This window comes from Antedon mediterranea, chromosome 1 (genome assembly GCF_964355755.1).
Source record: "Antedon mediterranea chromosome 1, ecAntMedi1.1, whole genome shotgun sequence".
NCBI classification, from domain to species: Eukaryota; Metazoa; Echinodermata; class Crinoidea; order Comatulida; family Antedonidae; genus Antedon; species Antedon mediterranea.
The window spans coordinates 9,432,429-9,453,825 of NC_092670.1; the positions used below are offsets into that span (position 1 = coordinate 9,432,429).

The window sequence follows — 21,397 nt, forward strand, 5'->3', positions numbered from 1 at the left end:
TCCGTGGGAAGAAAATAATACCAAAGAAGTTTAACGGTGGGGGGTGCACGGTAACCCCCTCCAGCCCATGGACTATTAACTGTAATATTTTTTTCCGCGAAATTCTTTTATATAAAGTTTCGGTCCCGGAAATGACGTAATATATTGTAATAGAGCGCGTATGCAATAAATAATCACATGAGATCAATACCAACAAAACAACAACACACTACTCTAGTCTCTACCGCCCGGATACAGCCATTTTGGGCGAACATATTGATATTAAAACTCATTTTTTAACAGATAGTACTACTTGTAAGAAGAATAAAAATGTATTGGAATATATTGAAATATATTTTACCATTGATCACGTTCTACTTAGTAACAGGAGTAAGTTTATTTGTGAAAAATCTCTACTAAACTAAAAAAAGCTCGTCCGCACGCACGACGGGTATTATTTGCCAGCTAGGCTAGGCCTAGGCCCTAGGCTAGCTACAGTAGAGGCAAGGCTAGGCGAGTAGGGGTCCTAATAAACACCAAACGGAAACAAACGAGACAAAGAATGTTGCAAATACCTACCAAACGAGGGTAGATAATTGCTTGTTAATTATGAAAACCCAACTTTTATAGCAAAAATCGTCCGAATTTATAAACAAAAAATAAAACCAAACGAGAGTATCTACGACACGCCCATAGTGCCTTTAATAGGAGAACAATGAGTGAACTTTATTTTATCACTTCTTAATATTAATTGATTAAATTAATTGTATTTTTTCATATCTATGAGGTATTTATTCAAATAAATACAATAATTAACCTGCATTTATATCATTTCAGGTTTCAAGCAGTGACTGTGGTGGCCAACATTAGTAAGTATCATTAAATAATGTCACCATTTATTATCATCAAATCTAAAATTAATAACTAGAATAATTAAAAACATCAATCAAAAACATTTTTATTTCATTTAATATTTAGCAGTAAAAATAAATAGCTCGCTAACATAAATGTGTGTAACAGCAACTTTACCATCTTCTATTTTTAGCTGTGATGACTATGACCAGTATTGCTGCAACATTGATGAATGCTGTTATTACACCACCTACAGTTATTGGAACCTTTGGTATTTTTGGTAAGATTCACATAAAAATACAGTAAAAGCATTTTGTATTTCACAAATGTTTGCGAAAAAATCATAGTTTGAAATAGTGTAAAACTGTAACCCTATATAAGTGAATGTCACTGTGAGGAGGAGTGACTCATGTGGTGGAGTCAACCAATCCAATAAAGTTGTGTTGGTAGCTACTATATGTCAAGTCTTTCTAGTTTGATAATCAATTGGTACTAAACGATCAATGGTGACAGTAGAAGTATTGTATGCCAATATAAATCTATAAAATTTCAAACTGGAAAGTGGTGAAGAATTGGATGAGTGGAATAAAGTTGCATTTATTTTGTTTATAAAATTCCTGTGACTTGCAATATACAAAATAATTAAAATACTGAAGTCTGTACAGTACAGGTTTAAGTTCTTTGTTCTCAAGACAAAGCCCATCTTGTTAACAATACCATCTAACAAGGCCTTTTTGTTTGTTTTATGTATGTCCATCCGTTAATTGCTTTTTAAAAACAGCTCATTAAGATCCTTGACCAATGACTTGCATTAATTTATCTATGGCCATATTTAATTTGGCTTACTAGGACGATAACGATTGGCGATAGATAAGTATGCATTTTTTCTACATAAATCCATCCAAATTGGGGGTTAGTTGTGGTCGGTACTGTAAAAGAAATCTAAAAAGTTTTACGATAGAACTGTAGGATAATAATCATCTATGCTGCCTTTGATGAAAATAATATTTTGACGTCATGATTACTGTACTGTAGTAAGAGCAATAATATGACAATACTACTATGGTCAATCCCTGTTCAGGGGACACATTTTGGGGGGGGGGGGGGGGGTCCCCTTTATAAATAGGGTTCTGTATTTACTGAGATCCACGTGCTGGTTGTAGCATGCATTATGGTCGCAGTGGGTGTTTAATTGTTGAATCATTTCCTCATAATTATTATTTAAAATAGATACCAGTATTTGTGGTAAAATGACAAAGGCTAGTATTTCAGAAACTATGATTGCCACAGTATAGTGGTATTTAATAATAATAATAAGATTACAAGTGGTATTGGCACACAGTAAAACTACGCTTTGAGGTCGCTACCTTGAGATTTCTCCCAACCAACTGGGTTGAACCGTCCCCAATTCATTAACATGCTCCTCAAAATTTTGATTTTTACAATGGAACGAGAAGGAATAGGCTAGGAAGGTAAACTACAATACTGCTTTGCTTTACAACTACTGATACTAGTGTATCTGTATGAATGCAATGGGCAGAAGAATTTAACTGAGATCCACGTGCTGGTTGTAGCATGCATTATGGTCGCAGTGGGTGTTTAATTGTTGAATCATTTCCTCATAATTATTATTTAAAATAGATACCAGTATTTGTGATAAAATGACAAAGGCTAGTATTTCAGAAACCATGATTGCCACAGTATAGTGGTATTTAATAATAATAATAATAAGATTACAAGTGGTATTGGCACACAGTAAAACTACGCTTTGAGGTCGCTACCTTGAGATTTCTCCCAACCAACTGGGTTGAACCGTCCCCAATTCATTAACATGCTCCTCAAAATTTTGATTTTTACAATGGAACGAGAAGGAATAGGCTAGGAAGGTAAACTACAATACTGCTTTGCTTTACAACTACTGATACTAGTGTATCTGTATGAATGCAATGGGCAGAAGAATTTAACTGAGATCCACGTGCTGGTTGTAGCATGCATTATGGTCGCAGTGGGTGTTTAATTGTTGAATCATTTCCTCATAATTATTATTTAAAATAGATACCAGTATTTGTGATAAAATGACAAAGGCTAGTATTTCAGAAACCATGATTGCCACAGTATAGTGGTATTTAATAATAATAATAATAAGATTACAAGTGGTATTGGCACACAGTAAAACTACGCTTTGAGGTCGCTACCTTGAGATTTCTCCCAACCAACTGGGTTGAACCGTCCCCAATTCATTAACATGCTCCTCAAAATTTTGATTTTTACAATGGAACGAGAAGGAATAGGCTAGGAAGGTAAACTACAATACTGCTTTGCTTTACAACTACTGATACTAGTGTATCTGTATGAATGCAATGGGCAGAAGAATTTAACTGAGCAAAATCAATATTTGTTTGCTATCGTTATTATATTTGTTCATTGATATCTATTAAACACGTTCTCTCAATGCCGGGGTCATCAAACAATAACTACAGTATATTTAGATTCAAACAGAAATACAAAATTTCCCAGCAATGGTAAAATAGCTTACAGATGGACAATATAAAGAATTTCTGCAATTTATGTTCAAAATGTTCTGATAACCATAGAGATATCATAGTAGAGCCATCTCTATGTGATTACAGTAGATAGATTAGATTTCTTTAGCTTATTTATATAGTAGTAGTATCTATAATACGTACAGTACATGTGGAAGTTTTGTTCACAGTTACTGTATAACGAACATTAGGTTTTTTTTTTCATTGGGGGAAAAAATGGTTAAGAGTGTCTTGTTCAAAATTTTGTTCGAGAAAGAGGCTTATTATTATTCAAACATACAGCTGATTTGGAAATTCCCACTTTTGGAAAAAGTTGAGTTATTTCATTAAATGTTCACAAATGTGCAAATAATTACTGTAGGTAAATCTGATTTTAGTATTAAATAATATATTTCTTTTGAAATACAGTATTAACTGTTTTACCTGTAATTTTAATTCTTTAAAGATGTATTGTCCATTTGACAAATTAAAAAAAAAAATAAAAAATAAAAGATTTCGAAAATAGGTGGGTTATTTTGAAGTATCATAATAGTTATTAACTTTCACCAAAAATTAGTCGAAAAAAAAATCATTTAACTGAAATACAGACGTTTTTTTATTCAAAAAATAACTTTGACTTCCAGTCAATGTTTTCAATCAAAACATATCCCATAATGCAATGCGCTTGTTTGGCTACTCTGTATGCATATCATAAAACTTCCTTGCGATCTGTGTGAAAACACCTTCTCAACCAGGACGAGTTGTTAACAATCCTAATTAGCATATGCATAATGCATACTGGTGGTTTGAAATCTTTGTTTACTTTCGCTCGTGACGATTTTCCAGATGAAATTTAATCAAACTAATTTACCTGTTAATTATGTAAACGTGTTGTTTTTGGCTCGAATTTTCGGCTTAAAGTGAATAACTTAATATTACTTTGATATGGCCAATTTAAATTTATAATATTTTGACCTTCATTTTTTGTGTTTCAAGGGACATATCTTTAATTACAGTACAGTAGTTCATTTCAGAAAGAATACTGTAAATAATTTAAAAAAAATTACAGTAGTAGCTACCCAACTCTAAAGACTAATAAACATTTCCTGATGAATTCATAGAATAAAAAAGTCAGTGCAAAAACGAAACTTACCGCCACTGGCAATAAAGTGTTTATTTCGAGGAAATCGTTATACTGTACATAAATACAATTACATTGTGTCCCCATACTATTGTAAGCTCTAGTTAAAACATCTAATGATTTCCCCTTGTAGTTTTTACAAGACAAGTGTGCCCTTAACAGACCTCCCAACTTGGAAAAATGAAATATCACGAGGATTTTTGAAAGCATGCCCAAACTATAGGGCGCTATTAATTAACAAAATAGAAAGATATTTACATCTATAATAGTAAACATGGATATTTCATGATATACCAAACGTGAAAAATGTCAAGAATATTGTATTTTAGCAGGAAATGATCGGGAAACTATTGCAATTATCTGGATGCTTTTTTATGTTTATCAAAAATATTGGGAAAAATTATAATTTAGCTGGAGATTGGGTGGTAATAGATTTGTCTCAAAGGAGGGATTATACTGTGCCAACAAATATGGTAATATAGTAACATTAAACAACGAAGTACTATTATAAATATCTTTTATTATTAGGTTTATTATAATTTTTGTATTGATGACATGCTTTGGTGGGTGTGGCTACTACAGGAGACAATACATCCATACAAGCACCGGGCAACGCATACCAGTAAACCAAACAACTTACCTTACAGCAGGTGTACAACCAACTGTGGTACCGGTTCATGGCCCATACCAACAATCAGCTGCAATGGCCCCAGCAGGAGCATTCCAATCTCCTCCCCCATACAGTGAGGTAAGGCTTTTGATTTTACTCAGTGATGTTCACCAGAACATGTGAGTCTTTGGAATATTATTATATATATATTTTGAAATATATAAAATACTGTATATATATTTCTCGCATATCCAGCATTTTAAATAGTGGGGTATAGTCCCTAAACATTTTAAAATGGGTTGAACCTAAATACTCTCTGTTTTTATTTTCAGGTGACAAAACAAAATGTGTACCCACCAAATCCCGCTCAAGCACAATATTATCAATATCAGTCACAGTTTTACCCGTATCCAGCTGCTGCTCAACCAACGCATAACTTACCCCCTCCCCCAGAATATGTACCGCCACAAGGTACAATTCAAACAACAACCACAGAGAATGCATCGTAGTCGGATTTGAGTGAACAATTTTCGTTTGATTAAAAATGAAATATTTTGTTATAATAAAATTAAACTACAGTTTATGTATTTTCACTCTTTTAATTGGCATACATTGTAACTAATTGCTTTTGTTGTTAAAAATGAATTATTTTCTGAATATGTAAATTTCCAGAAATAATGACAAACATATTTTTTTTTTTTTGCTGATTATAATGTATATATTTAAAATCAATACTTTTATTGGAAATTATTAATAACTTGTCCATTTTTTGTATAGGAAAAATACTGACAGTGTAATTTCTTACATTTCTTAAGATAGGATTTTGAATGTTGATAACTAGATTCGGTATCATGATTTTAAAATGGAAATTCTAAATTGATATACATACTTACAAGGGATTTAAATATTACCACAATAAGTTTGCCCTCTGACCCTCAGAAAAAGGTTACGACTGAGTAGGTCGACAGTATTTTAGCCAGAATGGTGGTGGAAGATAAATAAGGAAGTCTTCTATTAGTACATTTTAAATGTTTTAAGTGATTGATTATGTAAAGTTTTACTTGTTTTAACTATGACTTGTATACTCTAAAACACAGGCCCTGTTCAGACCTACAGACTTATGATCTTGTATTTGGTAAGTCCTCCATAAGGTGATAGAAAATATAAGTCTATGAAAGTAATGCATCAATGATTTTGACCTTTTAAATCAAATCACCAACCAATCAAATTGATTCTTGCATACCATAGTTTGGTGACACAAAACCATAACTTTGTACATCTGAACACACCCTTAATTACAATGGATATGTGTTAAATAAAGTTATTTTAAGTTACACAGACACATATACAGTACTCAGAATTGTTTTTCTTTAAATCCATGTTAGCACTATTACTGGTACAGTACTTATAATATTAATTTTGTAATATTGTAAATAATAAATATTACACTAGTAAAGAAAACGATGAACCAATCATCATAAAATCATGGTTTTTTAGTTCAACATCACCCTTATTATTGAGACCAAAAGAGATGAGGAATGCAGGGTGTGGTTTACAAGCAGTACCACGCAGTGGCTACTGTATGTGAGGGGACAAAATAGAAAAATGATCACTGCAGATGGTCGTACAATGGCTTAATAAAACAAAACAACAATTCAGTTATGTTTCTAATCTAGGAGAAAATGTGGAAAAGTCTCGCCATGTGTGTACTGTAAGTGGGCAGACATGAACACCTTTTGACCATATTATGATGTATCTTGCGTAAATGTAAACCCAAAAAAAGTCTCTAGAATTCTCTAAACCCAACAGAACTCTTCAGCAGCAGAGGAGTTTATAAAATAATACTTTGGATTGGAGGTAATCGTCATGACGAGATTGGGCCATAAAATTATAAAGAGTTTTCAATTTACTAATCTGCTGCCATCTAGAGTAGAAATTCTACAAAAAAATCTACATTTATGAAAATAAGTTTTGACCAAAAAGGATACAAATTAATCAAGTGTCCAAGCCAGTCACATGAACTTAAAATGATCAAATTATGTGTTCAGTCTAATCACCTTAGCTTGAACAAAAAATAAAAACATTAATTACGTATTTGACATTTTATTTAGCATATTAAAGACTAACATTAATAAAGATATTAACAGAGATGATTTTATTAGCTGCAAACAGCACTATCTACAACTAAAGAAATTAGCTAAAAACTAAACTAAAATACTTTTTAATAAGGAAAGTTATGAAAATTAATTGATTTCAATTGTACCTTGAAAATAGAATACAGAGAGCCTTAAACAATTACTACTGTACTACATGAAAGATACATTCAATTTTCAGAGACAAATAAAATATTGAACTCAAAAGGAAAATTTGAGTAAAACAGCATATTTACAGCTTTACAAAAAATTAAACCTAGCAATCTAAAACATACACAATAAATGTAAAAAAGGAGTGCTATCCAAACAAAAAAATATCTACCTTTCATTTTCATGATACCCACTACACGACCATGCTATTGAGTCTAACAGCTCATCTTCATACGGTTTCTGAGCATTCATAGAATGACAGCAGCATCATTGGGTCATGAAAAAGCACCAATATATTATGGAATTTACTCATAACATATCCTTTAACATTTCACACTTACTTTACGAAGAATTAGTAATAGCTATAGTTTCATGCATTTATTTTTTGTATTTTTTTCCTTTAACAAACTTAATTGGCATCAGCATTACATTTTATTCTTAAACAATACATTTAATAAATATTAAATCTAAATAATTAAAATTACTGCATCTGATGATTTGTCTGTGGTTGCCAAACTCTCATTTGCTGACTCGCATTTTAACCTGGTTTCATATTGAAATACTGATCAACATTATCACATCCAGAGGGATGTTTTTGTGATCTGCTTTCTTGACCATCCTGATGAAATGCCGAAATGATGGTCTAAATAGTTTGGTGCCATGGGCATTTATTAACCAGGTGAACTGGTGGTAAACTTAGTTCATCGGTTTGCTGACTGGATCATTATAATGAACTGGTTAGGTAATCGATTGACTTGGTGCTTTACCTATAATTGAACTGGTTAAGTAATCCATTGACTTGGTGCTTTAACCAACACTGAACTGGTTAGGTAAATCCATTGACTTGATGTTTTTATCTTCTACTGGTGACTTTTGTTTTGTATCTGAGCCATTTTATATAGATCAATCCATTGACTTGGTGGTTTACTTAGGTAGTGTTAATTTGAATGGTCTGTTCTAGTACAGCTCGGCGCTGCTGTACCTTGCTGTAGAAGTATCTAAACACTGCTTCCTGGGTCCATGGCATGTTGTATGATTCTGATCGTCTCTCCTCCTCTGGATTTCCCACAACATCTGTCATTGTCTGAAAAAAAATTTATTCAGTTTTCATTTACTTTTCATTTAAACAATGACTTGATTAAAAGGTTAACTTGAAATTCATTAATTTAAGAAACAAAATAAGAAACACAACAAGTTTTAAAACATATTCCATTATAAAAATGAAATTGTAAACAATTATTTCAATTCAATCTTTATTGCTGATCTTTACTTTTGGATGACATCTAAAAATGATAATCTTCCAGAAAGCAATTTAGGTAATTGAATTGCTTAATAGAGTGTGGTGCAGTGTCTTGTGCATTTGGACTACTTTTGTCCTGTAGTAAAAAAACTACCCATTTGTCTCACTCTATCCAGGTGTATTAATAATGGGTACCTGGTCAAACACAACTGCACTGGTTACTAGCTGCAACATTACCGAAGCTAAGTATGTGTTCCACATGACTGAAGTAATGTAAAGTGTTTGAGATGTTGAGCTATTTAAGATCAACATATGTATTTGGTTGCTTTATTCATAGAAAATTATGGAGAATTAATATATAATAGAAGTTGTATGGTACAAAAGATATTTTTTTGGAGCATTACTTAAAAACTGAGGAAAAAAACAATAACAGGCACATCAAACAAAAGTAAATGTCAGAACATGAAGCCCTAATGGGCGATGAAGCTATAAAAGTTCTAGGGTCTCAAACATGATAATTAAAGTAGCGAAGTACTTAATGCATTTAGTCTTATTTTCTTTGTTAGGCACTGTCAGTTATGATTTACTGAAAAACTTATCAATATATTCCTTCTGTTTGAAATTAACAACACTGGATGAAAAAAGTAACATGAAAAATGATAGCAGTTCATGAAAACACTTGGAACAATTTAGAATATAACCAAGATAGCGGGCGGATCTAAGCAAGTGGAGGCCAACACAATATACCATGTAAAATATAGAACCCGTTTTAGATCAGTATTTTATTTTAGAATTTGTAGTCTGGATCTCTACCACTGAACATTCTGTTTTCTTTTAAAATGGAGGCAAACCAGACCAATTATCAGTACTGTATCTAAATTTCTTCATGATCATAGGAAAATCACATGTGTTTCACATGTATCACCAACTATCATAGACAATAACTTAACCTTACATGATACAGGAACGCCATATGATACAAATGAGATGCTGTATTTACAGAATTTTCCTACGATACTGGGGAAATATTTTTGCATGTGGAGAAGTAGCACCAGGTATAAAATGTAATTTAAAGTTCACTGTAAAAAAACATCACATTGCATATGCCAACAACTATAACAACATTACTAAATGTTGATAAAATATATGAAGATATACATGAGTGCATTCCTGCTTATCACTGATAAAGCTACCTCCCTGGATGTCAAATATTATATTCTGTCCTACAATTATGCTATACGAAACTACAGTATGACCTGAAAAGAAGCATGTTTCCGATCAATCGCCAGTCCACTTCGCGTTTTGTGTAAATGGTCATTAGAAATAACATAGATTCTATATTTTTCGTTTCCGAACAATTTACCGTTACTACTCGTCTGTGTAAATTGGACTTAATGGAAGATTAAAGTTGTTGCATGTGATTTGTATGTTATGTTATATGCCCCTTATAGATATGAATCTATTGTGGAGCACATTCTAAGTAATTTAAAAGAATTTATAACAATTAGTTTGTATTGAAAATAGTAATTGGAAATGAAAACTGAAACTTGTAATGAATGGATTAGAAACCTATGTAACTGCCACTTTTTTTAGATCTTGCTTCTTCTAACTCAAAATATTATTAATATTTAATAAACATTGATATGAGTATTAAAAGATGCAGCAAGATCATTACTATCTTTACCCCAAATATGTGGACAGATTGGCTCTTATTGTCACTATTAAACTTTTCAACGCTCTTTTGTTTCTAGTTGCTTTTACATATTAACTGGCAAATTATTACCTTTATGTTAAACCAAAAAAATATATACACAATTGGTAAATAGCTTTAGTGATGTTTCATTTACATACTGTCAACTTCTTTACAAAAAAGGACATACTTAATTCCATAATTATTTTTTATATAACTATTACCATATTCAGTGCTCAGGGGTTTGACTTGAATTTAGGGGCAGGTGTCCAAAATTTAAGGAGAGGTGGTGGAAGAAAAACAGTACATATTTAGTTTCTTGGGTGGCTGCTGTGTTGGAATTAAGTTTAGACAATGGATTGAACAATTTATGAAATCAATAAATGCATACAATTCTGTGAAAACACTCCATTATTTCTCAATGGAGACTATTGCACACACATTTTATGTAAGCAATTATTAAATATTATAAAGTAATTATAACCTGCCTGGAATCTGGGGAATTTTAGAACCTTTCATCAAGAACTAGGCTCAGGTTTCTCAGGGATACATTTGTACAATCCTTTCTGTCATGCGAGAATTTACTTATGTGACAATAATCAAATGTAAAGTAACAGTCACAAAAGTATACCTAGAATTGTACATGTTTCTCAAAACGTTCCATTTTTGTAAACAACTGGACGAATTTGTCCAACAGGGGTATTCTGGAAAACGTCCGAGATTAGAACAGAATGTCAAAAATCGAGGCTCATGTCCGTGACCCCACCTCAATTAATTACAAAGTGACCTACATATCGGATTAAAATAACAACATACCTTTAGCCACTAAAACTAGGGCAATTTTTTATTGTTCACTTTTAAACACAGGTCTAGAAAATGCCTAGGAAATGCACAGCTGGGATGGAAGTGTCTTTTAACAGTACCCCATGTATGGAACAATTTCAAATAAAAATTTGTCATCTCATTCTCCAAATGCTACTGCATATAAGAATTCCAATTTTATGTCCTGCTTAGTATCAGAAAAATTGTAACATGACTGTCCTAGGTTTACAAGCCGCTGTTAAGTCTATACATTTGACAGTACGTTGCATAGAACATACTAAAAAGTGAGGAAAGGATTGACCGTTATCAACTCAGTAGAGAATAGATTCGATTAAAAAACTATGTTTCAGTCCCACGAAGCATACCTGTCTACAATAGCATGCAGTCATAAACTTTACATATTTTTTCATGCCAAGCCATGTGGATCATGTGTGTTCCAGTAGCGTGAACTAAATGGGATACTATTGCATTTTTATTCCCAGTACCTCTTTACACACCTGGGTAAACAATGATTAATAAAGTGTCTTATTAAGGACTAAAGCCAAGAGCACAATATGGTATCTCAAGATCAAGAGACCTAGGATGGCATTAAGAAAGCTAGTTAATATCGAACTTTTTTTTTTCTCATGGAATGTAAAGATTTTTCATTAAATGATTTGCTTAGGTTATGTTGAAAAATTGACTTAAAACAAAGATAAGATGATTTTTTTTTTGGTAAATCTGATCAACAAGCTGCAACAACTGACTTTCTAAGACCCTTTTACACTTCTGATTCGGGCCTGGGCCAGCAATTGATAATATTCCACAAAGTTAGTCAAGCCCTGGTCCAGACTCGGGCCTGGGCCGCCTCTTGAGTGTATGTTCAGGAGTTGCTTTTACTTTTGGCCCAGCTCATGCAGTGGAAAATGAAATAAATTAATTGTTGGAGCCGTCATTTGGAATGCAAGTGTAAACACACAGGATTGGATTGGATAAATCCTGGAGCGGCCAAGGAGTGGCCAATTAGCGGCCAATTAGCAGTCAGGACCCAAATGTATAGGTAAATGGGATCTAAAATTATGTACCTTTAGATCTCTGGTCTGAGAGACTAGCCATTCGTTGATAAACACTTGAGGATCCCGTGCAAAACCAAGCATGAACTCACGTTGGATCTTCAGCTGGTTGATGGTTTCAACAGTCTCATGAATCTAAAGATTAAAGTTAAATCATCAATGTATTAAGCTCTGTCTACACTATCAAACTAGTTTGACAAAACAAAATGTGATGTGCCCAAATATAACAGTGATATGTGCAAATATGATAGTGATATGACATCATCATGTCCATATATGGGCACATCACATTCTTTTGTCACATAAAGTTGATAGTGTAGACAGATCTTTAATCATTTATTATACAAAGGAGAAGTAAGTTGTTCACAGGGATACTCTCATCATATTAATGCCTCTAGAAAAATGATTAATGCCTCTAAAAAGATTATTAATGGTCTTATTCAGGCTTCGCCCTTTTTGTAAACAAATTGATCTTCTCATGTTACCTTAGTTATACGCCGAGAACCTTATTTCAATCAAATAGTGTCAACAGAAAAACATTAACCAAATGCTATCGCAAAACATTTTAATTTCTGATCACTACATTTTTTTGGGGTTTATTTTTTGTATAACTTGTAATACCACTTGTATAGCTAATGTATTGTTAAATGTTAAATGTATTATTACTGGTTCTCAAGTTTAACTGGAAACTGAGGAAATTTGGATTAGGCCCTCTACGAACCCACGGCAGCCAGCAGTGCAGCACCTACCAGATCAGCACACCGGGAAACGATCCCCTACTCTTTTCGAATAGTGTACCAAGTTTAACGTGCACTGTAAAGTATACGGGACCAACGGCTTTACATCCCATCCGAAGGACGAGACAATGAGAGTAAAGCATCTTGCCTAAGGATGCAATTAGTATGGTACAGATGACCTCGAACCCATGTCTATCACCATGCTAGTCCGATATTACCATTACTCCATCACTCTCTGGTGTATATACAGCACCCGTCGCTATTTCTAGACGGTCTCCCATCCAGAACGCAACCGGGGCCAACGTTGCTTAACTTCGGTGATCTGACGAGAACCGGTATTTCAACGCAGTATGGCCCTAGCAGTACATAGATAAATGTCAAATGAATACTTTTAATTCTAAATTTATCGAATTAGGACATTTTGTGAACACGGAATATAAATAAATAAAAACCTTATTGTCGAGAGCTTGGATGTCTTGTTGGCTGGCGGTGGACAATAAGAACGATTTCATCTGATCTTTCAATGTATCATCCTGAAATTAAAAAAAAGCATAATAATGATTATTTAGGAAAAAAATGAATTGAAATCTAATTATTATTAAGATATACAGTATAATTATAAACTGATGTGTCTATTTCACATGGCCAAAATGTTCCTTTTTCATCTGGAACCATTTCATTACAAGAACATTTATTTATTCATTCAATAATGGCAATATATATATATATATATATATATATATATAATTAAATTTTAAAGAACATTATTGGTTTCTTGTGAGAGAAAACTGCATGTTTCTATTTTATTTTAAAGTATAAATATTATTAATTTAAAATTTAAAAAAATACAAAAGATAAATATGTAGTTATTCCCTCAAAAAATATGTGTATACTAATATTAGAGATAATGCCAAAAATGATTCTACTGCAGTTAATGCATTAAAACTACACTATTTACTGCACAGTAAAGAATAATAAAGAATGTGTATTATTACCCCCCCAAAAAAGCTTGCTGAATATTAATTGAAAACATGAAAGGGTAAACAAAATGTAGTTATAGTACTGCAGTAACTGCAGCAGAATGTTGACCCTTATCAGTCGATGCAAAATGTTGGTTTTTCATTATTATGATCAATCTATAAGGCTATTGCAAAGATTTGTTGGTATTATATCCCCATTTAAATAAATTTTAGAAATAATAAGTATATATTCATACCACTTCGACATCGATGTCATAACACGCAGTTTTCTTCTGGTCTGAACCTTCGACCTGAATTGTATGGTGAATTACGATTGGTTCAGGTGGGTGCAGCAGAGCGTGTAATCGCTGTGGAATCTCGGAGAACTTCAAACGAGAACATTCAAAAATCTATGAAATAATGTCATGAAAAATAAGAGATTACTGCATGAAAACATATAAATAGTAATAAAAGAATTTTAAAGTTGTTTTGTCACCTGTATATTATGCAAGTACATTCTCAACTAGCATAGGTGTTTAGCATAAGTGTTTAGCACCTGTTTGGTCTTTTATACTTGTCTTGTCTTCTTTGTATTGTGTATGGCAGAAAATTGAATAAATAAATAAATTTTAGTCGGGGAGATTCAAATATCTTGGTCTCAATTTTACTAGTATGTGTTATTTTTTGATTTATTGATTTTTCTTTCACATTTTTCTTTCACAGTCTTGGTGATAAATATTTTTTGGAGGTGAATCACATTTGTTCATCTTCAAAGGTTGCCATATACAGTATGTACGATCAGTAGATGTTTTAAGACTAAATAGCAAGTGATTGTGGCGTCCCATACACGGAAGAAAATGTGTAAATAAACTTAGAATCTATACCCGACTTATTTATTACGCAGAAAGCACAAATACTTAGATGAGTCTTTACACTAGTAGATTTAAAATCATTATTTTTAATCATGATTACTACTGTAGTTTCATAGTACCAATATGAGTCAGATGAAATCACAGCTGGGTGACCGAGAATAAAAAATGATTCTGCAATTTTTTGTTAGCATTACCATACCATCTCACAAACCAGGAAATATATCACATGTTCATGCGAGTGTGGTATAATGTGCAGATATACGAGGTGTGAACGAATTTAGGAATAACATGTTAGTATGTTTTGAATAGCAATAAAACATGATACAGCTCTCGTTGTATTAAATATTCCTTCTGGGATTAAGTTTTATAATACTTGCATTGGTTTGTTGTATTTTGTTTTAACCGGTAAAAGATTTATATTATAAAGAAAGTTTGTTGGGCATTTATTATATGTTGTAGACAGGACGGTCAAAAGTTGTTATTAATAGAATTTTGAATGGACAAAGTACAATGGTGAAATACATTAAAAATAGACCATTCGTCACAAAAATAGTGTACTATTTTAATGAATCACAAGTGGTTACTGGATCAACAGGGGTAACTGGATCACCAGGGGTAACTGGAACACAAAGGGGTAACTGGATCACAAAGGGGAGCTGGATCACAAAGGGGAACTGGATTACAAGGGGTAACTGGATCAAAAGGGGTAACTGCATCCCAAGGGGTAACTGCATCACAAGGGAGCGGGAGCTGCCTCTGGGTTAATAATAGAAAGGGTAACTGGCTAACAAAAATCACAAGAGGTGCTAATAAAAATAAACAGATTTATAACCTTAAAAAAATGGGTGTGAATACTGAACTCAATAATTTAGAATTTGAAAATAAACTGTTTGGTCAGTCTAGACGAAATATATCACTCTGTTTAAATTTAATTCTTTTCTGGGTCGAGTTTAAGCGGGTGGGTGATATCCTTCTTAAAACCGTCTTCATAAAATGCTTATTGTAACATAAATGATGGGCGTGGCTTCACAATCAGGACACATTTGAAAAACACATCAAATTTTGGTCAGTCCAGACAAAATATATCAAAAATATATTAATGTTTAGGTCAACTTTGTAGAAAGTAAGCCAATATCCTTAAATAATGGGCGTGGCTTCACAATCGGGACACAAATTTTGGTCAGTCTAGACAAAATATATCAACAATTTATTTATTTTGATGTCAAGTTTTAGAGAGTGAGGCAATACTTGATGGTAACCTGTCTTTAGGAAAAGGTTTACAATGTAAAGAATGGGCGTGGCTACTGGACACATTTGGAAAATAAGTATAAATTCGGTCAGTGTATTAAAAATATTTTATAATTTTTTTTTTTTTTTTGGTGAAGTTTCAGAGTGTGGATATCCTTCAAGTTCAGCAATCTGTTTTATAAAAATTTTATGGGTGTGGCTTATTAAATACAACGTTGGTCTTATATTTTATAATTCCATTAGTTTTTAGGTCAAGTTTGAGAAGCAGTGGTCAGTCCGCCTTTAGGACATACCAACCAAAACATAAAGGGCGTATTCAGAATCAAGAATTTGTTTTTAAATAAATAAACTTGGCCATATTAGAAAAAATATAGCACCCTGGAACAATTTTATTTCAGGGGTCTCTCTTTAATTTGGTCACTTATTATTTCATAAATTATTATTTCATGATTTGACTAGAAGGCCACTCATAATCCCTGAGGAACAACTTTCATAAAACTCTTAATGAATAAATATAAAACAAAATGTTAAATATTAGATTTATTCTTTTTTTTTTTTCAATTACAATATTAATAGGACCACAATGGCAATAAGTAAGCTTTTCTGTATTTTCTTTTTTTTTTTAAATCTTATTTTCTTTTTAAAAAGTTTTATCAGTATAAGGAAAAAATAGATAAACCTAATTTAGTTAAGTTAGTTTTTATATTATATTTTACTGATTATTAACCAATTACACACAGGATCTATAATATTGAAAATTTTCTATCATTTTCATCCAAATATTTAAAAAAAGGTTATTTCATCATATGTTTAATTTGTTTGATTATATACACAAAAATGTAATAATGTTTTTCTATATAATTTCCGTTAAACTTTTTTTAGTTTTCTTTTACTGATTGAGAGACCTAGTTTTTTGTTTTCTTTCATAATTTGCTCTCTTATAACCAATATCCTAAAAACTTATTAGGCAGGTTGTTCACAACAGAATCGGACATTTATTTGCCGATAAGGAAACACGACTTGACAGTCAGATCATGTTGAAATACGACAAACGCTTCAACAAAATACAATTTTAATCCACAATGGATGTAAAACAATTGCTTCTACGAGTGTGATTGGTCGGATATAAATAAAAAAACTGATTCCTTGCATCTGTTTGCCCGAAATGACGGGACACTTACTCACGTACATGTCCTAAAAATGAGTCTCAAACCATCGGTTGTGGTCCGCTGAATGATGGCCAAGTTTCACACACTGTACCGTTTTGGACATCCATTTTAATTTCCGTGGTGTAACTCATACCGGACGAACACGGTCGCAATTCTCTTCAGGGCAGGTGGTTATATACTGTAAAAACCCTATTTCTGTTTCTTATTATCCCCGTGACCCGAAATCTTATATATAAAATGATCGGCCATATGAATGGAAATTGAATTTTTACATGGGCTAAATGACCTCCATTGGTTGGTCTGCTGTGGTTAAGGGGTTGGATGTCGTTCCGAATTTACCTAATAAAAATTTTGTAATAGTCATTTTCAAAAACATGCCGAGATGTTAAATAACTACCTTAGTCACGTAGAATTAAGCTGCCAAGTTTTATTACATGTTTTCAACACCAACAAAATATAATAATTATGAATTAAAATTTAATGGGTGTGATTTTAAATTGAAATATCATGCAGATTTATCACCGCAAATTTACCTTGTCACCATTTTCATTATGCGACGCACATTTCGGACTTTTAACAAGTTCCCAACCTATTTTATATTTTTATGTTTTATTGTTCACTTAGTAGATGTTAAACGAGGTCAGGGTGAAGGATTAAACTGACTTTTTATATTTTATATATTTTGTTTCAATACAATATTTTGTGAGTTTTTAAGTATTCCATAAAAAATATAATCAAATTTGAAAAAAAAAAAATTATTTGTGAAATTTATTTTAATGATGTAATTTTGCTCGCAGCCCTTACCTGCTTGAAATACATATCACAATTAATAAAGACGCGCTCATGAGGATCTTGTAACTTATGAGTCTTGATGTATTGCCAGAGGGCGCTGATGATCACGGCACGTGTTTGAGTATGAACACCTAGAAGACGAGCAAGTCGGGGATCCAGTTTATACTGTGGCGGCTGTAAGAATCAAAATTAAAAATTATATTATTATTATGGTAATGGTAATCATGTATTCAAATAATTAAGGAGTGGAGTCGTTGCCTTCCAATTTCAAGGTTCAGGGTGTTCAATCCCGACCTAGTGACGAATGTACAACTTCACTGCCTAAAGCTTGGTTCCCACAAGACGCAACGCATGGACATAATGCAAAGTGATTTGACCAATCACAAGCAATGGATTATTCGAACAGTAGCTTATCATTGGTCAACTCGTTTGTGTTGGATTGCATATTTAGTCGAAGCCAAGCTAAAAGCATCAAACCAAACTTAGTTTAAGAACGATTGGACTTGCTTGCTATTGGATGTGTATGAAATAAAAAAATATAAAAGCAAAAACTAGCCTTGCACAAACATCAAATTTTAAAAATGTTTACTAAATAATGAATGCCAAAAACTCCTAGAAGATGTATTGTACTGTTTTTGCTTAAAATTACAGCTATTTTTTTCAGGTAAATACATTTTTTTCAATCCAATTTTTTGTCTAAGTGGATAACTGTTATTGTGACATTAAAATGGCATATTCAACAAAAATGTTTAACAATTATTTTTCCAGGGGGACAATACATCTTTAACAAAATAAAATGGTTATTATTTAAATTTACCACAATATTTTCTGATAATAAATAAAAAATTAAAACAGCATTTGTTAAAATATCCTGACACAAAATATAATGCTGCCTGACAGAGGTTAATGGCCATAACACATTACCGCAATAATAATACATAATTTATGTAGTCTGCGTAATCACCAACGAAACCCAGGCTTTAATTTTCTCGCACTTTTTGAAGGGCATGGCCAGATGACTGACCCTAGCTGTGCGAAGAGACCGCTTTGGAAAGTAGTTCGAGTTGGCCAACAGCTGACGGTTGTTTCTATAACAGTAACTCCTAATGAGTGACTGGTACGAGAGTAGTGTCTTTTAGCAGTGGCCGAGTTTTAGAGAATAGACATTAAATTACGTTTTTGGATAATGTACAAACGATTTTATATAATGTATATTATTATAAACGGACTATGAATAAATACTGATTTTGACTTCAATAATTTGTTACTAAAAACCCAGATTTGGAATAAAATTAGAAATAAAATAAACACTTTACTTTTTAAAACATGATTTGACCCTAAAATTTAATATAAAAGAATTTTCAATACAAGTTTTATTATTATAAATTAGTATCTTCTGAAAAATAATTTTAAAAAATGTTTTCGTTGAATATGCCATTTTACTGTCACATAATACTAGTTATTCACTTTGACCAACTGAAACAAAATAGTTTACCTTATAAAACCACAAAAATAGTTTTAAAACAGTTAACCGGAAGCCTATTATTATCATGAAGACAATTAATGGTAAAATATAATGTCTTTCTGACTGTCGGACTTTTTTATAAGCAAAAATTTTAATATTATGCTTAATATATTAAAAGAAATAATAAATCGCATATCTAGGTAACAAAAATCAGCTTTGAGAAATTGACCCTTCAACCTAACCGGAACTTTTCATCTGCCATTCGCATGAAGAGCAATAAATAAACTTCAAAGACTTGCCGACATTATTATATTTTAATGATCTGAGATTGAGGCTCCTAAATATAAAGATGACCGGAACGAACGTAAAAATTTTGCATCTTGAAAGCTAATAAAAAACAATCAGCATTCCCAATAAACCTATCACTTTTACAACAATTATTATTGATAATTTGTCTATTTTTGTAAACATTAAATATTGCAATTCTGTCTGCTGCCCTCACAACCTCAAAACTATGACTAACTTTTATTTTACTGTTCAAATTCATTATCATGAAATTGTTTAAATTAAACATATTCAATTAATCAAATGTAAAAGGATGGTATAAAAAAAAATAATTTTAGATTTGTCTAATTCTAAATTCCATACAGGTATGTGTTTAGCCAACCCACATACAGATAACCACAAGAGTTTAATTTTGTATAATATTATTTATAAATCATACCAATATTAAACAAAGTGTTTCTACCAATAAAATTTAATAATTTAAAAAAATAATAATTATAATATATTACAACAATAATATGGTTACAGACACAACACCTGTTATAACAAGCTAACAAATAAACATAATATTTTGTCCCATTTAAAAGTCATTTCAACCAAATTTTACAAGTATCTTGACCTTGAATCATGCAAAATTATTTTTTATATAAATCAGCAGCATGAATTTTTTTTATTATAATGGCTTTGCTTTTATTACCTTGACTCTCAATGAGCCTATAAATGTTACCTTCGAAATGTCAAGAGCATTATTATTATTATATTATTTAGCACCAAAAAGAGATTTGAAAAAGTGCAATGAATTTTAACTTTCGACATACATTTTGTTGACAATGAATAAAACTAGTTCTACACAGATAAGTTGAAGATTAGTTAGTAGTCTCTGTTGTGCGTGTATACACAACCTAAATACAAAACGTGCCAAAATCCTTGACCAACTCAGGTTTTTATCTGTCTACACACCAGGCTTCAAACCTCAAAATCTGAACATATACTAGGAAACGATTTCTTATTTTTCAAATAAAAAAAAAATATTTTTACTTGTTTATTAGTGTTTTCAAGTTGTCTAGTTTCAATTGTAATCCCATGGGGCTTATGTACAAAATTTGCTGAAGATTAGGGAGGGAGATTATATACACATATTGTAGTAAAAAATAAATTTAGCAAAGTTTTGCATATTTCTCTTTCCTTCTAAATTATGGGGTGATATACTCGAGAACTCTTTGATTTGTAAAAAGAATAAAGAAAAAATAATAAATTTGTGATATATCAATTTGTGATATATCAATTTGGTCTATTATAAATTCTTTATGACTTTAATTTAAAATATTTTTAAAAAGGAAAATGAAACATGAAAAATGATGTGAACCAAAATTTAACTACATACCTCAAAGAGTGTTAAGCGAGTTATTATCATCCAAATAATGAGTGCATGACACACACAAGGGAATATGTTAAATATACTTTATGCAGTTAGAAGAAAGAGTGTGGCAGAGAAGAAATAGTATGGGAGGGAGAAGAAAGAGTGTGGCAGGGAGAAGAAAGAGTATGTGAGGGAGAAGAAAGAGTGTGCAAGGGAGAAGAAAAAGTGTGGCAGAGAAGAAAGAGTGTGCGAGGGAGAAAAAAGAGTATGTGAGGGAGAAGAAAGAGTGTGGCAGAGAA

At 32.0% G+C, this 21,397-nt stretch overlaps 3 protein-coding genes across 8 annotated transcripts in view; 2 read left to right on the plus strand and 1 right to left on the minus strand.

Moving 5' to 3' along the window:
* The window catches only part of LOC140055996 (tRNA endonuclease ANKZF1-like), a 344,549-nt gene that overhangs the window by 36,951 nt on the left and 286,201 nt on the right, over positions 1-21,397 (plus strand). The window lies entirely within an intron of this gene.
* On the plus strand, positions 194-5,687 carry LOC140055719 (uncharacterized). Its single transcript, XM_072101103.1, has 5 exons — positions 194-369; positions 817-848; positions 1,025-1,111; positions 5,023-5,242; positions 5,437-5,687. Exons 1-5 carry the CDS (start codon positions 310-312, stop codon positions 5,611-5,613), a joined length of 576 nt encoding a protein of 191 aa, XP_071957204.1. The 5' UTR covers positions 194-309; the 3' UTR covers positions 5,614-5,687.
* The window catches only part of LOC140055646 (SWI/SNF-related matrix-associated actin-dependent regulator of chromatin subfamily D member 1-like), a 125,759-nt gene continuing 110,876 nt past the window's right edge, over positions 6,515-21,397 (minus strand). For all 6 annotated transcript variants that reach the window (XM_072101042.1, XM_072101010.1, XM_072101002.1 and 3 more), the window contains 5 exons: positions 18,001-18,162; positions 14,165-14,317; positions 13,401-13,481; positions 12,224-12,346; positions 6,515-8,491 (listed from right to left, as the gene is read on the minus strand). In XM_072101042.1, the coding sequence (XP_071957143.1) occupies positions 8,336-8,491; positions 12,224-12,346; positions 13,401-13,481; positions 14,165-14,317; positions 18,001-18,162 (675 nt within the window). In that variant the 3' untranslated portion in view covers positions 6,515-8,335. The remainder of the gene's footprint in view (positions 8,492-12,223; positions 12,347-13,400; positions 13,482-14,164; positions 14,318-18,000; positions 18,163-21,397) is intronic.

Coding starts and splice junctions, on each gene's coding strand:
- LOC140055719 (XM_072101103.1), top strand. CDS start 310: ATGTATTGGAATATATTGAAATATATTTTACCATTGATCACGTTCTAC. Junction 849..1,024: donor GACTGTGGTGGCCAACATTA/GTAAGTATCATT, acceptor TTCTATTTTTAG/CTGTGATGACTATGACCAGT. Junction 1,112..5,022: donor TGGAACCTTTGGTATTTTTG/GTAAGATTCACA, acceptor TTTTATTATTAG/GTTTATTATAATTTTTGTAT.